At 47.3% G+C, this 19,698-nt stretch overlaps 5 protein-coding genes across 20 annotated transcripts in view; 3 read left to right on the top strand and 2 right to left on the bottom strand.

Moving 5' to 3' along the window:
* LOC6542747 (serine-rich adhesin for platelets) overlaps positions 1-9,961 on the top strand; it is a 35,498-nt gene extending 25,537 nt beyond the window's left edge. For 7 of the 15 annotated variants that reach the window (XM_001969211.3, XM_026978459.1, XM_026978451.1 and 4 more), the window contains 9 exons: positions 1,608-1,951; positions 2,058-3,453; positions 3,594-3,894; positions 3,960-4,115; positions 4,465-5,151; positions 5,358-6,037; positions 6,111-6,780; positions 7,405-8,709; positions 9,265-9,322. In XM_001969211.3, coding sequence (XP_001969247.2) covers positions 1,608-1,951; positions 2,058-3,453; positions 3,594-3,894; positions 3,960-4,115; positions 4,465-5,151; positions 5,358-6,037; positions 6,111-6,780; positions 7,405-8,312 — 5,142 coding nt within the window. In that variant the 3' untranslated portion in view covers positions 8,313-8,709; positions 9,265-9,322. Of the gene's footprint in view, positions 1-1,607; positions 1,952-2,057; positions 3,454-3,593; positions 3,895-3,959; positions 4,116-4,464; positions 5,152-5,357; positions 6,038-6,110; positions 6,781-7,404; positions 8,710-9,264 lie in introns of all 15 variants that reach the window. The other 8 variants (XM_026978456.1, XM_026978455.1, XM_026978457.1 and 5 more) reach the window with 3 other exon arrangements.
* Positions 9,962-10,237: 276 nt separating this feature from the next.
* Positions 10,238-12,526, top strand: LOC6542328 (CD63 antigen). 2 transcript variants are annotated; one of them, XM_026979373.1, is made up of 4 exons: positions 10,238-10,393; positions 11,161-11,251; positions 11,630-12,232; positions 12,304-12,526. In XM_026979373.1, the coding sequence occupies exons 2-4, from the start codon at positions 11,183-11,185 to the stop codon at positions 12,376-12,378; spliced, it is 747 nt and encodes a 248-aa protein (XP_026835174.1). In that variant the 5' UTR covers positions 10,238-10,393; positions 11,161-11,182; the 3' UTR covers positions 12,379-12,526. The 2 variants fall into 2 exon arrangements, with proteins under 2 accessions (XP_026835174.1, XP_015015412.1); XM_015159926.2 differs by having other exon boundaries at positions 10,239-10,389.
* A 1,087-nt stretch (positions 12,527-13,613) lies between these two features.
* Positions 13,614-15,994, top strand: LOC6542058 (CD63 antigen). Its single transcript, XM_026979182.1, has 5 exons — positions 13,614-13,694; positions 13,821-13,916; positions 14,809-14,997; positions 15,122-15,292; positions 15,358-15,994. The coding sequence occupies exons 2-5, from the start codon at positions 13,836-13,838 to the stop codon at positions 15,850-15,852; spliced, it is 936 nt and encodes a 311-aa protein (XP_026834983.1). The 5' UTR covers positions 13,614-13,694; positions 13,821-13,835; the 3' UTR covers positions 15,853-15,994.
* A 176-nt stretch (positions 15,995-16,170) lies between these two features.
* Positions 16,171-18,334, bottom strand: LOC6542324 (argininosuccinate lyase). Its single transcript, XM_001969214.3, has 3 exons — positions 17,417-18,334; positions 16,611-17,011; positions 16,171-16,555 (listed from the first exon to the last, which is right to left on the bottom strand). The coding sequence occupies exons 1-3, from the start codon at positions 18,141-18,143 to the stop codon at positions 16,274-16,276; spliced, it is 1,410 nt and encodes a 469-aa protein (XP_001969250.1). The 5' UTR covers positions 18,144-18,334; the 3' UTR covers positions 16,171-16,273.
* A 13-nt stretch (positions 18,335-18,347) lies between these two features.
* LOC6542490 (septum formation protein Maf) lies at positions 18,348-19,688 on the bottom strand. Its single transcript, XM_001969215.3, has 4 exons — positions 19,524-19,688; positions 19,222-19,466; positions 18,901-19,047; positions 18,348-18,844 (listed from the first exon to the last, which is right to left on the bottom strand). The coding sequence occupies exons 1-4, from the start codon at positions 19,611-19,613 to the stop codon at positions 18,697-18,699; spliced, it is 630 nt and encodes a 209-aa protein (XP_001969251.1). The 5' UTR covers positions 19,614-19,688; the 3' UTR covers positions 18,348-18,696.
* Between the last annotated feature and the right edge of the window lie 10 nt (positions 19,689-19,698).

The following is a 19,698-nucleotide window of genomic DNA, read 5'->3' on the forward strand; positions in this document are numbered from 1 at the left end:
CAATCGCCTTTGCCACACTGGAATGAATTGCGAGTTCTTAATACTTAATACTTAATATACTTACTTAATACTTAATAAAAATATTTCTTTTAACAAATTTCGTTTATTGCCATAATAATTTCATTTTAAATAACACTCTTCACATAATGATTAAAACATTCTTGAAATAATCATATAAATTGATAGGTGAAATTTTAAGCAACAGTTTCAAGATTTTAGCTAGTATTCGTTGCAATTTAATGTGGGAAATACTTAAGTTCACCTGTTTTCTCGGTGTAGTTGGCTTTGTTTAGTTCGCTCATTAGCATGAGCCAATGTTTGCTTTCCACCATCGCGTTTTTTACCCAGGAGTAATCTTTTGACCATGGCCATGGCAATGACCGAAAATGGCCAGTGGTTAACAGTGGCCGATTGTCGTGTTTTGGGGAAAATGATGGCTCTGGGAAATTCAAGGAAAACGTGTAATGAACAGGGATCGGGAAAGTCCTAAGGTGGTTGTTAACTTCACAACTTTAGGATGTTATCGGGGTGCTTAAAAAAGGTAATAAAGCTGCAAAATAATTCACAACATTTTCTTGGAAACGTTAGTTAATGCTATCGCCCATAAGTGTAATGCGTCTATAACAGCATTAGTCTAAGCCAAATGAACTCTGTTATAAATAAATGACTGTGTCATTCCAGAACATCAAATAAACTTGTAAAAGTAGCTTGTTCTCTGCAATTGGCCATAGCTCATATATCAAATGAAACCTCACCAGACTTTCCACCAGCTGTCTGCTACGGCTGAGTATTTGACTCATCAAGCGAATCGAAATCGAATGGAAATATTTATAATAGCGTGGCTCAATTAGGCGTTGCTTAGCACTTCAGCTGGACATTTGGGTCATGACCACAAAGGAAATTTCTACGCCAACTCTCTGAAATCGCTATTCGCATAGTTAAAAGTGTCTAATTATTGGGCGGCAAAAAATGATGAGAAAGTGTCTTGAGACAAGATCAACGCCCACAGTCACAGTCACCTGAGGTTCTGGTCATTAATCTCGCTGCGAAAACGTATTCGGGGAATTTCGTTTTGTTTCCCAATTTGTTTAGCTCAGAAAATGAACAAAAATATGTGTAACTTAATGGAGAAAACAGTAAATATGTTTATTTTTAGAATACTTTATAATTGTGAACTTTTTATGCAGCACCAGTCACTTAAGCTGCTTACCACGCTTTGTATTATAGGATTTTGAGTTATAGCCACTTATGGCCTGATCTATTCCATTATTAGTTGCTAATTTATTCGAGGACTCAAGCCATTCGCCTCGAATGCGGAAGTTCATTTGCCACGGCTTATTCGGCGCTTATACGCGCCTTAAGTGCCCAGCTTCCTGGAGCAGTTCCTGTCAAGCACTGCACCCACTCCTATATAGCAGAGCAATTCCCACAACAATGGCATCCAAACCGATAACCATACGAAAGACACCCGCACTCGAGATCGCCATATACCATATACCCAGTCGCACTGAGCTCGTCTTTGTGCTGGCTTGGAATATGCTGATTTCGAATCTGTTTGATTTTGTTTTTAATTTTTCGCCACTCGTTGTTGTGCTTGCCATTTACAGAAAAGCAGCTCGAGCATTTCCAGCCAGAGCAGCAACAATTCGAACCTGACAACTGCAGCACAAGCGGCGAGCAACACCCACAGAAGTGCGGGCAAAATAAGCCTACATGCAATTGTGGGACCAGAATCATCATCATCATCATCGCCAGCGTCGTCAGCGGTTTGGGCCAAGCAGGCTGACTTATATGGCCAGCTCGCAAGCGGCGTGGGTGGTTCTGGTGGAGCTGGTGGAGCTGGTGGAGCTGCTGGTGCTGACGTAGCCGTTGCCCCGCCAACGCAGCGTCGTGATTTGGAAAGTTTCCGGCATTATAACGATGACGACGACGGCGACGACGACGATCTGCGGTAAGTCGCGCACAGAGATTTCGGTCCATTAGCCGATCGGCCCTGAATCCAGTAACACATCCCATTCCCATTCCCATCTTAATCGTATCTGTATCTCCTCGCACAGACTCACCGCTCGCCATCAGCGTCGCCAGCAGGTGTCCCAGTCGGTCTACGCCCCTCCATTGCCCTCGATAGGATCCGCGCTGCTCCAGCGGTCACGCTCCATTTCCACGGATGATCTCAGCAACGACTGGGAGCGAGAGGATCCCGCCGAACAGCCGGTGGGTGAGTGGCGCAGGGTCAGCAAGCTGCGTCGCTCCTTTCAGTCGCAGGATCACTACAAGAGTCCGGCGTCCTCGGCCCGACCTCGACCCCTGGATTTGCCGGGCAATTCGGTGAGCGTGGCCCGTCTGCGAGCGGAACTGGAGAACGGACGTCGCCTCCACACGGCCATGCGGAACAATCACGTGGATCTGGCCGCTCTGGACAACATATTGAATACTCCCTCGGCCAAGCCCGCGGTGGCTAAGAGGAACACCTTCCTGACCGCCGAATCCCTGCAGGAGATACGCGGCAAGCTGAAGAAGCTCTCGGACGAGAGTCTCTACAAGGAGGACTTCCTGGCCTATCACCAAAAGAAGCCAGTGCTGGTGCGGGAGATCAGCGTGGAGAAGATAGACCCGACGCCGCCGACTCCATCCACTCCCTCGGCCTTTCGACCCGTCCACAACACCCACAGCTTGGAGTCACGCCAGCGGCAGAAGGACACCAGTTCCAGTGAGTGGCATCTGCGGCGCAAGTCGTACGGCTTCGAGAAGATGTCGCCGCCGGAGGACAAGAGCATCTTCCGTGTGGACGCCTCCACGGACAGTGGCCTCGGCAGATCCGGTGAGCAGCTGGGCAACTGGTCGCCCACCGAAAGGGAGCGGGAGAGGAACGAAAAGAATGCCTCTACGGCACTGCAACAGAATGGCGTTGGCACAATTGTGCACTTTGGCCGCTCCGTGAAACCCATCATCCCCTCATCCAGCCCCGCAGAGGGGGAGCTGAGTAAACGGCATTCGATTGCCGTGGAGGAGACCTGGCGCGATGTCCGCAAAACCTCGCAGGTTCATGTGAATGGAGGCACTGCCGTTTCCAGCACCTCCCACACCACCACCAGTCACCTGAGCAAAGGTAGCGCCCAGAAGCGCGTGGAGTTCTGCAAGACGGAGGTGCACTTTGCCGCCGAATCGGGTCGCGTCAATATCGTGGAGACCGACGGCAAGCCGCCGCCAACGCAAAACTTTCGCCGGCGCCGCCGCTCCACCACCAACAGCACCACCACCACCACCAGTGGTCCGCTGCAGAGTCTGGTTAAGTCGGCCAGTGCCGTCGGAGGGGGGAGCTCCACCAGCAGCACTCCGAGCAGCGAGGTGACCCACTTTGGCGACGATTCGCAGCGCCGCAAGACGATAGCCACCAGCACCGTGGCCTACCGAGCGACTCTCATGGACCCGCCGGAGGTGGTTAGCCAGCCGGTGAGTACTCCACTTACCTAAAAGCCCCAAGCCCCAAAAAATTATAAATACATTTGACTCACGAGTATGAGTTCCGCAAAATGAATAGTTTTGAAGTATTGCTAAATAAATGATACCAACTAATATCCCATTCCCAACAGACTTCCAGCAGCAGCAGCTCCAGCAGCAACCAGGTGACGGTGACCACGGTGGCCAAGCCGGTGCACGAGTCACGATACAGCCTGATGGAGTCCACGTCGCGGAACAGTTACACCTCCACCAGTGGCGTGGACACGACGGATAACGAGACGGACGAGCTGTCTAATATCCGGGGGATCCTGAAGAACAAGCCGGTAAAGCCGAAACCCTATCACCTGGGCGAGAACATTGAGAGTGCCGACGTCCTTTGGAGCGTTCCAGCCATGAGAGCGGATCGGGAGAGTCCTTCGGCAAGGGATAGTGGTGAGCATATGGCAGATAACAGTATGAAAGTATTAGAAGTATTAAAGTGTATTTCTTACCGAAAGGAATCACCAGTGATTCGCCCATTAGTCCCAAGTCTGTGGCCGAGAGGATTCGCATCGTGGAGCAGCGCCAACAGCAGCAGCAATCCTCTCCAGCTGGCAATGGCTACTCGACCAAGATCAATGTGAGCCTGGGCTCCGAGGATTGGGCTGAATCAGGTTGGTGCTTTAATTATAACCAAGTATACTAGTTGTACATTTGATTAGCTAGTTGGAATGCCTGTAGTTTGTAGTACCTTGTCCACTGAATTACGTTGTGTGATCTAGTCTATCTGGGTTTTAGCCATGGACTCCTCTACTTGACTCGAACTCTCTGTACTCTGAATTGTATATTTAACGCATGTTGTGAACTCTGACTGCCGCTTTTCTAAACCACATCTAATGCTACATCTAACACCACCCGCTAAGCTCAGCTCGATAACCACGCTCTAAAAAAATCAAACAAAAGAAAAGAAAACCATGAATTTCCAAATCCACCAACGACACTTTCCGCACATTTCCCACACAGGCACCGCAATGCATCAACATCCCAGCTCGAAATATCGCCAGCACCGACGACCCAGTACCCAGGAGCTGTTGCTGGAGGATCTGCGCCAGCATCAGCGCATCCTGGACGAGGGCTTAAAGTCCACATCGCTGATTATGAGGACCATGCGATCGGCCAGTGAATTCGATGAGGCCATGCGTCGCCTGAGCATAGCTTCGATTGAGTCCGCCTTGGTGCAACCCACGATAGTGGTGCCCACGCCCATGCTGCGATCGCACAGTTACCAGGAGGAGGGGTCCCACTCCTCCTCCTCCCGTCGTCCCTCCACCATATCCACCACCTCCATTACGAGCAGTGATCTGTTCGGGAGCACGCTGTATGACTCCCTGCCCCGAACTCCGTTGGCTCCGCCGCGTCTGAAATTACTGGGAAACACCCAGATCCCGGTCAGCCAGCAGTTGACCCAGTTGCGCAGGCTCTACGACGCCGCCGAGCAGGATCAGGAAGACAGTGCCGATGAGGAAGTGAAGCGCTACTTCCGTGACAGCAACAGTGACAGTGGTGGGGGCACCCAGGGCAGTTCCTCGCCAGATCAGCAGCCGGCAGTGTCGTTCAAGGGCAGCGAGTACTCCAGCAGCTGGAGTCGCCTCAAGGCCAAGCGAACCATCTGGAAGATCGAGGCACAGGATCAGATGCTGCAGCGAGCAGGTAACGCCTGCTAGGACTTCAGACAAAAGGGGGTTGAGTTAGAGGAGTTCATTGAGGCATTTGAGTACATGTTCTGCATCCAAAATAACTAGGAGCCAGAGTAATTGAACTAGCGAAGTAGATGTCTATACCCATTAAGCTCGTTTAGCTTAAACAATCCAGATTACATATTGTAAAGCTCCTTACTTATTTCTTCACCTTTCCAGATCTTCCCAAGTCGAATGTGATGAATATAGCGCTCCATGCTCCACAAATCGAGAAACCCAAGGCCACTCCGCCCACCCTACGAATCGGCCAGCTGATACCAGTGGCCAAGCCAAGAACCCTCTTCATTCAGCCGCAAGTCCAAGCGCAGTCCACCGTGGACACTGCCGATGAGTCCGGCAGCGAGTCCTTGAAGATTGTGAAGGAGGCACGCGGTGCCCGCAAGTTGCGGGAACACGAACTCTCCTACTTTGGAGTGCAGCAGCAGAAGCAGCAGCAGCAACAGCAAACGAAGCTCTCCACAACGACCACGACAAATCCCAGGAGGACTCTGCCCAGTCGCAGCAAAGTGAGCCACAATGACGAGGTGAAGGCAAACACCACGACCACGACCAAGTGGCAACTGCTCAACGATCGACCCGACCTACTGAGGCACAGTAGTCCGCAGCATAACGACACGGCCAACGATGACGATGACGATGACGAAGATGATCTGGATGAGGAGGAGGAGCACTGCTACGAGAACATAGCCACCGAACTGACCACCACCTTCAGGGTGAAGTCACCGGCCCACTCGCCGGAGCGCTCCCGATCGCCGGGCAGCTATGAGCGAAAGACCGACCTGCAGAGAGACGCCCAGATCCTGAGCGAAATGACCCGTAACGCTGATCAGACTTTGAAGGCAAGTCGGCCCCATCCATTATAAGCATTTCTAAATATACATAAAGCTGGTCTAAACCTAGTTTCTTAAGCAGGCTCTCTCCGACGAGGCGGCCATCAAGGATCAGCGGCGCAGATCCTGTTCCCTGCAGCGGCGCAGCGCCAAGCCCTTGGAGACCATCGACGAGAAGGTGAAGGTGTACCCGCAATCGATGGGCGTGGCCCGCGGCACCTTTGCCTCCGAGGCGCGTCGCAACTCCAGGCAGTCGACTCCCTCGCCGACGCGGGCTCGCAGCTCATCGCAGTCCTCCATCGAGTGCTGTCCACGTGACCGGTCCCGCTCCAGCTCGCGGGAGTCCATGACCCACGGCGGCGGGTCCTCCGACGACCAAGTGGCCACCAAGCAGCGAGCCGAGCGTCTGCGCATGCGTACCCCGAAGAGAGAGAAGTCGCGCCATGAGCCAATCGAAGTTCGGGTCCATCGGAACAGCAGCAAGCCGAGGAGCAGTTCCAGTGCCACCGGGGCGGGAACATCTTCCCTGGAGTCCAAGCGAAGCTCCCATCACAGTCGCCACAGCCGGGAGATGGATCAGTCCACTGAGACCAAGAACTCATCTGCCAGTCGGCTGATAAGATCCTCCCGGGTGGCGGATGAAACTCGCTCCCGGCAGAGCAGCCATCGGGATCGGGAAACGCGATCGGAACGCGATCGGGAACGCTCTCGAGGCACAGAGAAGCACCGCGACGAACTCACGCGCTCCAGGGGTAAGATCTAGATAAATCTTCAAGGTTTTTAGAGAGGATGCAACCGAGTGATCAAATCCGGTTAACCTGATCCTGTCTTTTGCAGAACTTCTTGTTTTGGGCTTACTCATTATGGGTGCCACACAGCCGCAGAGGCTGAACAAACGTTTTAGGTTCGCCAGTTGAGTTTTGGTTTCGATCAGATTAATTAACAATTAAAAACACACTTGTACCAAATATACATCAAATGATCTCAATGATCGATTGTTTCGATTTTGCTTGTCATTATATTATGCACCTGCAACAAACACATTTTTTTTACATTTAACAGATTATTAAAAACTAGAACTGATTAAATTGTTAATGATTTATTTTTACACCACCGTCATACACACATAGCACTATGTAATTTTAAGCCAGGCCCACACTGAGACTGCTTATTTTGAACATTAAACTAAATAAAGTAATTTGTATTAATTGAAAAAGGCACTATTTAAACAATCTTACTCAAAGACTATAATGACAGCATGTTTTTATTGAGGCCCTCTGAGATGCTTGAAATATAATATGATAGAAAAATCCTTTAAAGCCACATTTAATTTTCCCAGAACTGACTCTAACCATACTGCATTTTCCCAACTACAGGTCACTCCAGTCGCTCTAGGCACAGTGAGCACCCGACGTCGGGAACCCGGGAGAGCAGTCGGCCAAGTAAGACGAGATCGAGTCGCGGTAGCCACGACTCGGCAACGATACACAAAAAGTCGACCACGAGCACAACAGCCAGTTCGAAAGCATCGAAAACCACAGTGCATAAGCCAACTGCATCCGCATCTGCATCTGCAACCGCATCTGCATCAGCCAGCACCACCACAGCACCACCCACGCACCACCACGAACTGACGTACGTATACGTAACGAATTTAGCCCATACCGAAAGCAGCGAGGAGTCGCCGGAACAGCGTAGTGCCGAAAGCGCCGAAGAGCCCGCTACAGAGGCGGACTACGCGAGCATTGATGAGGTAGAGCCGGTGACGAAAGCACCGCAGCCACCGCAGCCACCGCAGCCACCGCAGCCACCGCCGCGCAGCAAGCGGAAGAGATCCCTAATCCCGGTGCCAGTGAAGCCGCCCGCCAGCTACGAGTATCGCACCAAACTGCAGATGATACCGCCCAGCTACTCGAACCAGTCCACCCTCAGGTGTCGCAGTGTGGCGCCCAAGAAACCCGCTCTGAAGGCCACCCAATCGACCAGCTCGAGCTTCGCCTTTCTGCCCTACTTGCCGGCCAAGAGGAACTCGAGTGTTAGCCATGTCTATGACAACTACCTGCTGTATGCCACCAGCGAGGAGCTGGGCAAAGCGGACAAGCTGCGTCCCTACCAAAACAATCTGAGCAATGAGCACGCGCAGCTCTTTGGTGCCTCGGCGGCAGGGGCGGTGGCTCGGGAGGGGCGTGGCCGGTTGGGGGGCTGGCCGAAAAGGCTGAGAATGCGGCAGGTGCGCAGCAGTGTGTCCACCCACCAGCCATTCGGCATCTGCACATGTTCATAGTCAGCGCGGGACAGACCTGAGCCCACAAGAAACCAAAAATCCAAATAAATTAAATACACATCCTTGGCTGACAGGATCTCGTCACAAAAACCACACAAGTCACACACCCAAATAATTTCAAATGCACGATTACGTTTGATATGCCACAGCCAACATATTCCGGCCAAAAAGCGACCGCATTTTCCTAACCACCACCCAAAAACCAAAAACCACCCAACCACTGTGTTCCCCATACTAATACTAAATCCCAAAAATAATATTCGAGTGCGAGAGACTTTCGTTGTTAATTTTGATTATTATTTATTTTGGAGCGCACACACAATCAAAAACTCGGCCAATGCACACAAGCACAAAAGAAAAAAGGGCCTGTCTGGGTTCTGTTTTTACCTTTCACAGCGTAAGCGATTTTCCAAATTCCGTTTACTTTTCTAACCACCAGTATTGCATGTTGGGCTTTGGGCTTTGGCGGGAAGTACGGGAAGTACGGAAAGTACGGAAAGTGGTTTGGAACTGGGCATTAAACTATAATTCTCTACTATCCAGTGTAGCACTATAAAAATATAACAATTACATCACTTAACCAATTAGTTCTCGTTTCCCAATTGATCTTGCATGTTTGACTAGCATTAATGAACTCACCACTTAAATTTCTAACCCCACGCACACTCCGCTCTATCAGTAGAATGAACTCTAAAAACTGACTATGAACATGTTGCTGGAAAGCAGAAAAAAATCAACAGAATCATCAATGAAATTGGAATTTAAAAAACCGAAACACAACATCAAACGGCCTTGCTCTATTCTATTTCTCTCTAGCAACTGGAACTACGTAGTTGAAGTAGCAATTTGGCAACACTATCCTAAGAAACCCAACAGTAGACAAATCATTAAAATTATATGCACTGCCAGCGGAGTCATCGTAGATCTAACAGGCTATTCTCCTCCTCCACAGACACGGTAAAAGCACACTGAATGGACACCAGCACCATCAGCACCATCAGCACCAGCACAGCAGCAGCGGCAAGCATCAGGGATCTGGACATGGTCATCGGGAGCAGCAGCCACACCATGTCCACAGCCTGGCCTCCTCGACGATTGCGAGTAGCAGGCATCCGCGGGATCGCCACGGCAAGGATAGGAAATAGGATGTGGGAACTCTGGCGCGGAGGCAACGAACTACTAAAAATAAAGCATCTAATTAGAGGATTTATATCCATAATTGTAATAATTGCAATACGCACTAACACCTGAACGACCAACCCAATGAGACTTTCTTTTGGTAATTTGCGAAATTTTCTGGCAATGCGATAAATTTCAAACAAATTACTCGCGCGGTTGACGGCACCCAAACTAACTGACTTACTAATCTGGCAAATGACTTCGAAAATGTTCCAGTTCCCAGTTCCCAGTTCCCAGTTCCTGTTCGCATTTCCTCATTGCATTTCCCACGCACACTGAAAAAAAAGAAGAAAACACACGCTTTGGCATTGCACTCGAAATTCAAGTATTAAAATTATGCCAGCAACTCCACAAAATTAAACTAAAAACTAAACATATTGAATAACAAATGATACTCATATATATTCTTCGATAGCATTTAGTGTACGACAAGCAAAGTGAATGAAAATAAATATAATACATTTTTCAGTTGAATACGAAGGTTTACTTAATTCTTATTGGCATTGGGATAAATCGCGTATACGACGCGTAGTCCATGTTGGCCAGGCAATATGCTTCGCAGACAATACTTTAACAAAAAGACTAAATATATATATAACACGATATATAATATATATAAAGTTAATACGCCCATGCAATTCGAAAAAAACAACGTGGAAGTTCTGTTTTCGCAGACCCGTGCTAACTGCGGGAAAAGCTTTTCGCAGCTTTTCCCCAAGGTATTCCACTATATTTTACCTTTTATCACCGAACTCGCGCAAACCAACAACGCGATAGGTAGCAAAGCTCACGGGTGCTCGCAATAATAATCCTCTGCGAGCGTTTCGGTGAATGGAAGAGCCTCTCAGTTGTTGTCCAACTGCCGTCAGGTTATACTAAATTGTTCACTTTCGGTGCCGTGAGTATGTTAGATTGAAAAAGCAGAACAAACTGATAACGCAAAACTCAGGGGCCACTGCGTTATGTTTCAACTGGGCCACCGATACGAGCAAATGCAACATTGGGATAGCTAATTGGCAGCGTTTCCACACATAACTTTCGAAAACCCACCTAATTAGGTTTGACAATGTGTGAAGTTGAAGTTGCTAATGATATTGAGGCATATGGATGAGTCAGTGATCCCTAACACTTGGCTGCCTTATCTGCAAATATGATTATAATCAAGCCAGTTTTATATATGTGTGTCATCCATAAATTTTAGTGTGCTTGCAGTTCTTTCGTTGCCAAAGTGAGTCATTGAACTATGACACAAGTCGGCGACATTTACCAAACAATAAATACGGATATTATATTTAGCTTTTCCGTTAAATATTCTCTTTTCAAATTTCAAATTTTCTCTATCAAATATTATCGTATCTTATCTCACTCAAAACGTTCGTTTATCTTGGCCGAAATGGCGGTCTCCGCAACATCAGCACATTAAAAATACAACAGTTGACCACATTTGGCTTAGACAAAAGCTTTGCCATAGGCCATATCATTTACTGATAAGTTAGTATATATATATATATATATTGATTTTTGTTGATTAGGAGTCAAACCTTCATTGGTGTCTTAGTTTCGACAGCGGTGTATTTAACGTTCAGAAGCGATTTGCGTCGGCTGCGTTTTATTTTCGACCCGTACAAAAACCCAAAAACCCTTATTGCTAATACTACATATTTTACAGCGCATAAACTAAAACAAACAAGATGTCGCTTCTAACGGGCAGCGCCAATGCCGTGAAGTACACGCTCTTCGGATTTAACTTGATCTTTTTGGTAAGTAAATGATCTGGCCTTTTTTTGGATGAGTCACCAGTCATAGGGCACTTGAGATTATACCGACTTAACGATTATTGGTCTTTAACTACAGGTTGCCTATAGGGCATTTTCTCCTAAAATTATAACACTAGAATAAAAAAAAGGAATTAAATTATTCTTATAAAATAGATAGTTTTTGAAAGATAATTTTCAAGATACAATTTATAAATTATTATTTTTGGAAATCTTGCAAGCATTGTCTCATCTCTTTTGACAACAAAATTAGCTTTTCTTAGAAAAATGTATAATTTATCAACAATGACAAATCCAAATGATGAATGGCTCATAGACCGTAAACAAAGACGTTGATATTGACCATTGCAACCATCCATCCAGATCACTGGCATTATCTTGATTGCCGTTGGAGCCGGCGTTGGCGCCGTCTACACGGGCTACAAGCTCTTCCTGGCCGGAAAGTTCTTCTCGATACCCACGTTCCTGATCGTGATCGGAGCGTTCATCATCTTGATCTCTTTCTTTGGCTGCTGGGGCGCCCTGAAGGAGAACTACTGCCTGGTGCTCAGCTTCTCGGTCATGCTGGCCATCATCTTCATCCTGGAGCTGGCTGCTGGCATCAGTGGCTATGTGCTGCGCAACGATGCCAGCGATTTGATCAAAACTTCGCTGACTAGCTCGCTGAGCGAGTACAACGCTGACAATCACAATGCGATCACCAAACTCTGGGACGACATCCAGGGGGATTTCGACTGCTGTGGCGTGACCACCTACAAGGACTGGGTGGTTACCTTCCCCAACGAGGATCTGCCCATGTCCTGCTGCACCATTCCGGTTGGCACCGTGGGCACATTCACCTGCAATGCCACCGAGGAAGTCGATCCCAACCGACACAAGGACGGATGCCTCGACGGATTCTCCGCCTACATTTCCGCCCACGCGGTCAGCCTGGGGGCGGCGGGCGTGGTCATTGCTGTGCTCCAGGTGAATGACAACCTTCTATGAAATAATGACTATGCATCTAACCGTTTTAACAACGTTTCCCTACCTTCCAGTTCTTTGGCGTAATCTTTGCCTGCTACATTGCACGTGAGATCAAAATCCGCAATGGCATCACTGGCTTTATGTAGGTCCGGATCTTGAGGAGTTGACTCCGTAGGACCGCGAGCTGGATGAGGATAGTGCCGATATTTACTTTAAGACACTGCTGAGTTCGATGATGTTCTTAGACATATACCCCTGCTTGTATAAATAAATAAATTTATTTCTAAACATAAACCTTGGTGTTCGCTTTTTAATAAGGCTTATTTTCTTACATTTTTTTATTGCAATTTTTATTGCACAATGCAATCTTATCGTTCATATTGCTATTGTGGTCTAAAAATGTTGCCCTATCACTTTTGTACCTAACCTACTAACAGATTATAGAAGTACTGCGTTTTTAAATCAAATGCGTTTTGAGCTGTAGCTAATACAAATATATTATGTTATATAACACCAATAATCTTGTTTAATTTTAACACATTTTGCATATATCATATTTAAGCTGAGGTGCAAATTTGCCTTATATATTCATAGTTACATAGGGTTTCAGAATAATTTATTTTAAAAAGATCTATATAGCACATAGTAAAAAATGTCAACACAGACATCATATTTTTCCCTCCGAAGCCAGACAGACAGCTAAAATACTTATGAGCAAGCACACCTGTGTTTACCTGTAAATATTTTAAGCAATTTGGAAATGCAGCGCGATTAAAAAATCGATAGCCCATAGAAGTTGACTCACTTAAAACTTAAATCGATAATATACTCGATTGAGCCACTGGCATTGACATGCGAACTTGACCAGCATATGTGGGTATATGGGGATTTAGGGGCAGTGAAGTCTTATAAGTAGATGAATTCCTTCCACTTTCGGTAAGTTTAACATTCTTAATGTCAATGCACCGTATGTACCATCGACCATTGGGTCGATATTAGAAAATCCGTTTTATTGCGAAAACTTGCCTAATGAAAACGAGGAAATCGTTATCTTATCATATATTTGTCCAGCTGAAAGGCTATGAGCAATTACAAACTGATAACGGTCGCTTGGGAAGCTTTCCAGAGAGTGCACTGTAAAAGTAAATGGCATTTAATATATATATTTATATATTTTTATACATTACTTCATGATATTTTTTAATGCTCAACTGCTTGCATTCAGCTGTATAAGAGGAAAAAAGGAAACCAAAAGCATATATTTGCATTATACTAAACTTGTATTTGGGCTATGCATTTCTCGCAGTGTCAGAGCGAGTGGGAGAGAGGGCGGCAAGGTCGCACTTCCCCGTTTGGAGCGTGGGAGAGAGACGGCTGGCTGGCTGGCTGGCTGGCTGGTTGAGTTGGCCGATTGCCTTAACCGTTTTGCCACTCAGTTCAGGTGAGACTAGCAAAAGTTAAAGTACGTGCACTGCCGGTCGGTCGGCGGCCAATTAAAGCGAGCAATACACTATACTATACTATATATACTATACTATACTGTACTATATCGGAATTGGACTGCGATTAACACCTTCACAAATTGCAGCTAAAATCCAGCGAAATGGCGAATAGGGAACTGCAGCTGAATTCGGGCATGAAGTGCGCCAAGTACATGCTCGTCATCGTGAGCTTCATGTTCGCGGTGAGTAGATCCTTCATCCTGGATCGTGATCCTTCACCAAGGCCACCCGTGAATCATTGCTCCGCCATCTTGACTCATTTTCCATTTTCTGCGTTTGCCTTTCTTATCACACAGAGCACACCCAGTCTTATCATCCGTCGAGGTAAACGAGTGTGGGTGTAGCACTTTATTTTTTTGTTTTGCGCCTACGTAAGTCGCTGATAGGAAAATAAATGAGAGCAAGCTGGAAATCGGAGGGAAAGAGAAACAGGTCAAGAAGCATTTTCTCTTACCAACTGTTTTTCGCTTGCTTTCTTAGAACAAACACCAACAAGACCAAAAACAATTGAGATTATGCCGTAGCAGCTGTTGACAACCATACATTTTGGTGCTAGGAAAATCTTAAAGTTCGGTTACAAATACATATATTTCGTATTTCACCATTCCCTGCGATAACTCAGTTTAACCATTACTCATTTTGATAAGATAGCCAGGCCAAAATACTTTTTATAGTGTGGGTGGAGCAATGTACATACGTATGTATTTCCGGCGAGGTGATAAATGTGTTCTCAACAATAATCAAATATTAACATACATGTTTCTAAACAAGCCAATAATTACGTTAGTGTGTAAAATGAGTGGCTGTGCGATTTAGAAAGCCAACAGTGCCCATCCATATGTGCAACGTATTGGATACTTTTATTACTAATAACTAAAAGCAGATTTATTTTGGCCTACTGCAAAATATAAGTAGAATGAGTGTTGGCAGAATAAAAGCCATCCAGAATGGACATACTCGTAATAGTAGATGAACACCCAACTGCAGTCACACTGAATATCTCACCGCAAATTGGATTTGACATGCGATTCCTGACGATTTCTTACCCATGCCGTGTTTCCCATTTCCCCCCAGCTGACCGCCATCCTCCTGATTATGGTGGGAACTACGATCCAGACCGTCTTCGGCGACTTCAGCCTCTTCATCGATGGTCACTTCTCGTCGCCACCGGCACTCCTCATTGCCATCGGATTCATTCTGATCGCAGTGGCCACCCTGGGCGCCTATGGAGCCGTCAAGGAGAGTGTGATGGTCATTAATCTGGTAGGGGCACTAACTGAACTGAATATCCTCAAAGCATATCTTAGATGTAGCCATACATGCTAAGTTATGTTGAAGTTTTAAGTTGAAATGGGTGCTGTGCTAATCCGATGACATATCTGTGTAGTACGGAGTGTGCCTGTTCCTGGTGTTCATCCTCGAGGTTTCCGCCGCCATCGCCGCCTTTGTGATGCAGTCGCAGGTGAGGGGCATGCTGATCCGCACCATGAACCAGGCCCTGGTCGAGTACGAGCCCGATCCCAATGTGCGGGCTGGTGTGGACTTCATGCAATCTATGGTATGTAGAATCCTTGAAGTAAGCCATATGCTCGAAAAGAAATTTCACGAATTTCCTGACCACAGCTTGAGTGCTGCGGAGTTTATGAGCCGGAGGACTGGAGGGACCACTACTCCCCCAACAAGAACTCCACTCTGGGAGCCGACGACGTGGAGGTGCCCAACTCCTGCTGCGGCATCCTGCCCCAGAGTGTGAACGGCGCCACCGAGATGACCTGTCTGCAGACCTTCGACTACGGCTGCCTGCGCAAGATGAACTTCATCGTGTCGCAGAGCGCCATGCTGATTGCCACTGGAGCCACCACGGTGGCCTTTGTCCAGCTCCTCGGCGTCCTCTGCGCCTTCATGCTGGCCAAGACGCTCCGGCGGAACAAGTCCATTCGCGAGGCCCGTCGCTGGCAGCTGCAGCAGAGCCTCGGCGTCCTCATCTCCGGCGGAAAGATGGGTCCGCCCCAGAACTCCGCTGTCACCGGCTACCAGCAGCTGGGCAACGGGGAGCAGGGCCCCCACGAACCCCACGAACCCTACACCTATACGCCCCAGAGCCCCAGCGTGAACTAGGCGGCGACACCAATCGAAGCCCTATTTATACCGTATAGCATTCCCGAAGAGATCCCCTTGTAAATGTAACTTCTTAACTTGTTAACTACAAATATAGTGAAACGAAATAAACGCGGTGGTTCTAGACTGCCTGCTAAAGGTATACTCGCAGACGGATTATTTTACAGTGGACATGACACTATTTTGATACCCTTGCGGAGAGCATATTGATTTCATTGCAGGTAGGAGAATATACTATATCTATACTATATTATATGCGATATCTATATCGATTATCTGCCCTAGGAAGTGAAGAATTGGCGACAAAAATGTACCTCCTTCGTATTTAATTATTGTATGTTATATTTCGGTATGCACCGGTTTTTTTTGACATATATATAATTTCCGTTTCAGTTTGATTACAAAAATGTATATGTTCGTCCTAGGACTGTTTGGCCAAAAGCCTTGCGCTCTTCTTGAGCAAACGCAGTTGTTCCACGATGCTGCTACTGGCGGTTCCACCAATCGCATTATATTGTTGGACATTGTTGGAGTAATCCGCCACCGCAACGATATCCGATCCGAATAGAGGACAGAATGTCTGCAGCTTTCCCAGCGGCAAATCGGTGATGCCCACACCCCGCTTTTCGGCCTCGGAAACCACGCGACCGATAATGTGGTGCGCCTGGCGGAATGGAACCCCCTTCCTCACCAGATAGTAGGCCTGAATAATGGGAAGGTGTGTCATTTTAGTTCATTATTTCTTTAGCCACGCTTACCCAGTCAGTGGCCAGCATGTCTGTGCTGAGTGCCACCTCCATCGATTCCTGCTTCACCTCCATCGTCTGCAGGACACCACACGTGACCTCGAGCACTTGGGACAGCTTGTCGAAGGACTGGAAGCAGAACTGCTTGTCGTACTGCAGGTCCTTGTTGTAGGTGGACGGAGTGCCCTTAATGGTCATCATTATGCCCGTCAGATTGGAGGTAATCACTCCGGCCATGCCGCGAATCAGCTCCAAGCTGTCGGGATTTCTTTTCTGGGGCATCAGGCTGCTACCACTGGAGTAGCCATCGGCCAGTTTGATGAAATCGAACTCCTTGGTGCTGTAGATGATCAAGTCCTCCGCCAAGCGGGACAGATGGAGGCTCACCATAGAGCAGCAGTAGATGAAGTCAACTAAATAAATAATCGTGAACCAATTAAAGTGCGAACCAATTAAATATTCGACATCCATGAAAGTACGTTGTTCATATTACAATAAAAACTTGTTACAAATTTATCAATGCAAGTTCAAAATAGTTGCACTGCTGCTAGGAATCAAAAAAGAATTGATAAATATTTATCATTAACAGTGCCGCAGTGCAGCTTTTAAAATAAAATGTAAAATAAAACAATATAGTTTTGTGGAAAAAAAGACAAAACCAAGAAGCGTAATCTGAACAATTATACCAGCCCCACTTATCAGTGCCTCCCCTGAATAATCAAAAGTGGAGCGGTGGGCTGATAAGAAATCAATCGAACACAAATCCATTATCAACGACTTTGAAATGACTTAAATGGGCGTTTCTGCGCCAGACTCACCTACGAAATCGCGATCTCCCACGGTGTGCATGCTATTGGCTGTGACGCCCGAGAATCCCAGTCTCTCCGCCAGCCACAGACGATCGATGCCGAGGGGATTTCCCGCCAGAGCGCCGCTTCCAAGGGGCAGGACATTGGCCCGATCCCTGAGCTCCACCAGCCGCTTGCCATCCTCGCTCAGGGCAAAGGCGTGCGAGAGCAGCCAGTGGGAGAACTGGACGGTCTGGGCTCGCTGCAGATGCGTGTAGCCTGGCATGAGGACGCCCAGGTGGAGTTCCGCCTGCCGGGCGACCGTTTCGATGATGCGACTCAGGCGGCCCAAGGTCTCACGAATGGCCCTGCGAAGCCAAAGCTTCATGTCCGTGACCACCTGGTCATTTCTGCTTCTGCCCGTGTGAAGGCGCTGGCCCAGTTCGCCGGTAATCTCCACCAGCAGTCGCTCGTTCACCGTGTGCACATCCTCGTCAGTTGGTAGCAACTTCACAGTTCCCTCGATCCAATCGAATCGCAACAGCTCCAGATTCTTTACCAGCTTATCCGCCTCGGCCGCGCTAAAAAGACCAGCTCGTTGGAGCGCCTCTGCATACGCCTTGCTGGCATCCAGATCATCCGCATAGAGTCGGGAATCGTAGGGCAGGCTGTTATTCAGCGACTGGAGGGCCTCGTGCGGCCCCTCGCTGAACCGTCCACCCCACATCTTATAACTGCTCTCGGGGATCTGTGTCATGATGGATCCGATTGGCGCAACCGTTGCTTGTCTACTGGGGCACCGCTGGTTGCTCTGCAGCCAAGCTCGTAAATACAGCACTTAATTGTGTCGTACAGCCATGTTATCTTTAAATTTGCTCATTTTTAAATGATTAGGGCACGCCAAAAGCGAGATTCTCTCAGTGGGAACAGTAGTTTCAAACAAAATGTAGTAATCAGATGGTTTGAATTCAAAAACAAATGGTTTATGTCTATTTGTCAACTAGCAAAATGTAGAAAGCCTAAACAAGTTATAAAATCCAAGTCAATATAGAGTTTACATTTTTCAAAAAAAATTCTAAATATGACCACTGTTCCCTGATCTCTCTTAAAAAATGTTCTATAATTCCTCTGCTCGCTTTCATATGATTTGTTATTTTTAATTGACGTGGGCTAAAAAAGAGCACACAGCTCTCAACGTCGTAGACATATAGCCGCTTATCAACCAAGATTAAAATCGCTGGAGTGTGTGTAGCCTCTGACGCTTGTTGCCACATAAACCTCAGGTAGTTTGGCTCTGATGACACCAGCTCTTACGAGGATAGATCCTCTAGGAAAAGCTTATTGAGTTCACAGCACAGTCGATGCAGGGGCAGTCCCATGACACAATAAAAGTCCCCATCGATCCGGTGGATGAGCGCACCCCCAGGTCCCTGGACGCCATAAGCACCAGCTTTATCTCTGCAATTTGAGAATCGCAATGTATGCTTATCATATCTTTCATATTAGCTGCTTACAGGGGATCTCCGGAGTCCACATAGCTCTGAATTTGTTCCGGCAGCAGATTCCCAAAGTACACGTCCGCCGTGTCCGTAAATTTTCGAATACCGTTGGCATGTTTCAGCACAACGCCGCTAAAAACGCGGTTGGAGGTTCCAGAGAGACTGCAAGACAATTTAAAAACAATTAATGCAAGATCTTATTAAATGTAGGTACTTCTCCAACTGCCTGATATGCAAATTATTCGCAAGTAGTACTGACATTATTTGTATATACAAGCAATCATGAAGCGTATAGTTTTGGTCCGGACAGACTAATGCACAGAAAAATGGCATTACTTGGTTAGCATGCGTTTGGCGTCCGCAGGATCCTTCGGTTTTCCATAGATCTCCTTTCCCAAGGTCACCATCGTATCTGCGGCTATGACAATTAGGTGTTTGGAGTCCCCCGCGGAGCTCAATCTCGAGTACACCTCCTCGGCTTTTCCCAGAGCAGTGGCTTCTATATAATCCGAGAACTCTTGGAAATCCTCCAGGCGTAAGTTCTCCTCAAAAGTCGATGGGCACAATTCCGCATTGAGGCCCTTAAATTGGTAATTGGGTTATGGCTTGAATGGATTTCGGTTTCCGGTGTAGCCTACCAACATCTTGACCAGCTCCTGTCTCCTTGGAGAGCCGCTGGCTAAGACAATGCGATAATTCCCCAATAAGTGCTTAATTGGCGCCAACATTATTACTTATTTTATTTACAAACAAAACATGTGTTATAGAGATGGAAGGAACCCGATAGCCAACGATTAACCGATTGCTCACACA

The sequence above is a fragment of the Drosophila erecta genome, unplaced genomic scaffold (assembly GCF_003286155.1).
Source record: "Drosophila erecta strain 14021-0224.00,06,07 unplaced genomic scaffold, DereRS2 tig00000055-arrow-pilon, whole genome shotgun sequence".
NCBI classification, from domain to species: domain Eukaryota; kingdom Metazoa; phylum Arthropoda; class Insecta; order Diptera; family Drosophilidae; genus Drosophila; species Drosophila erecta.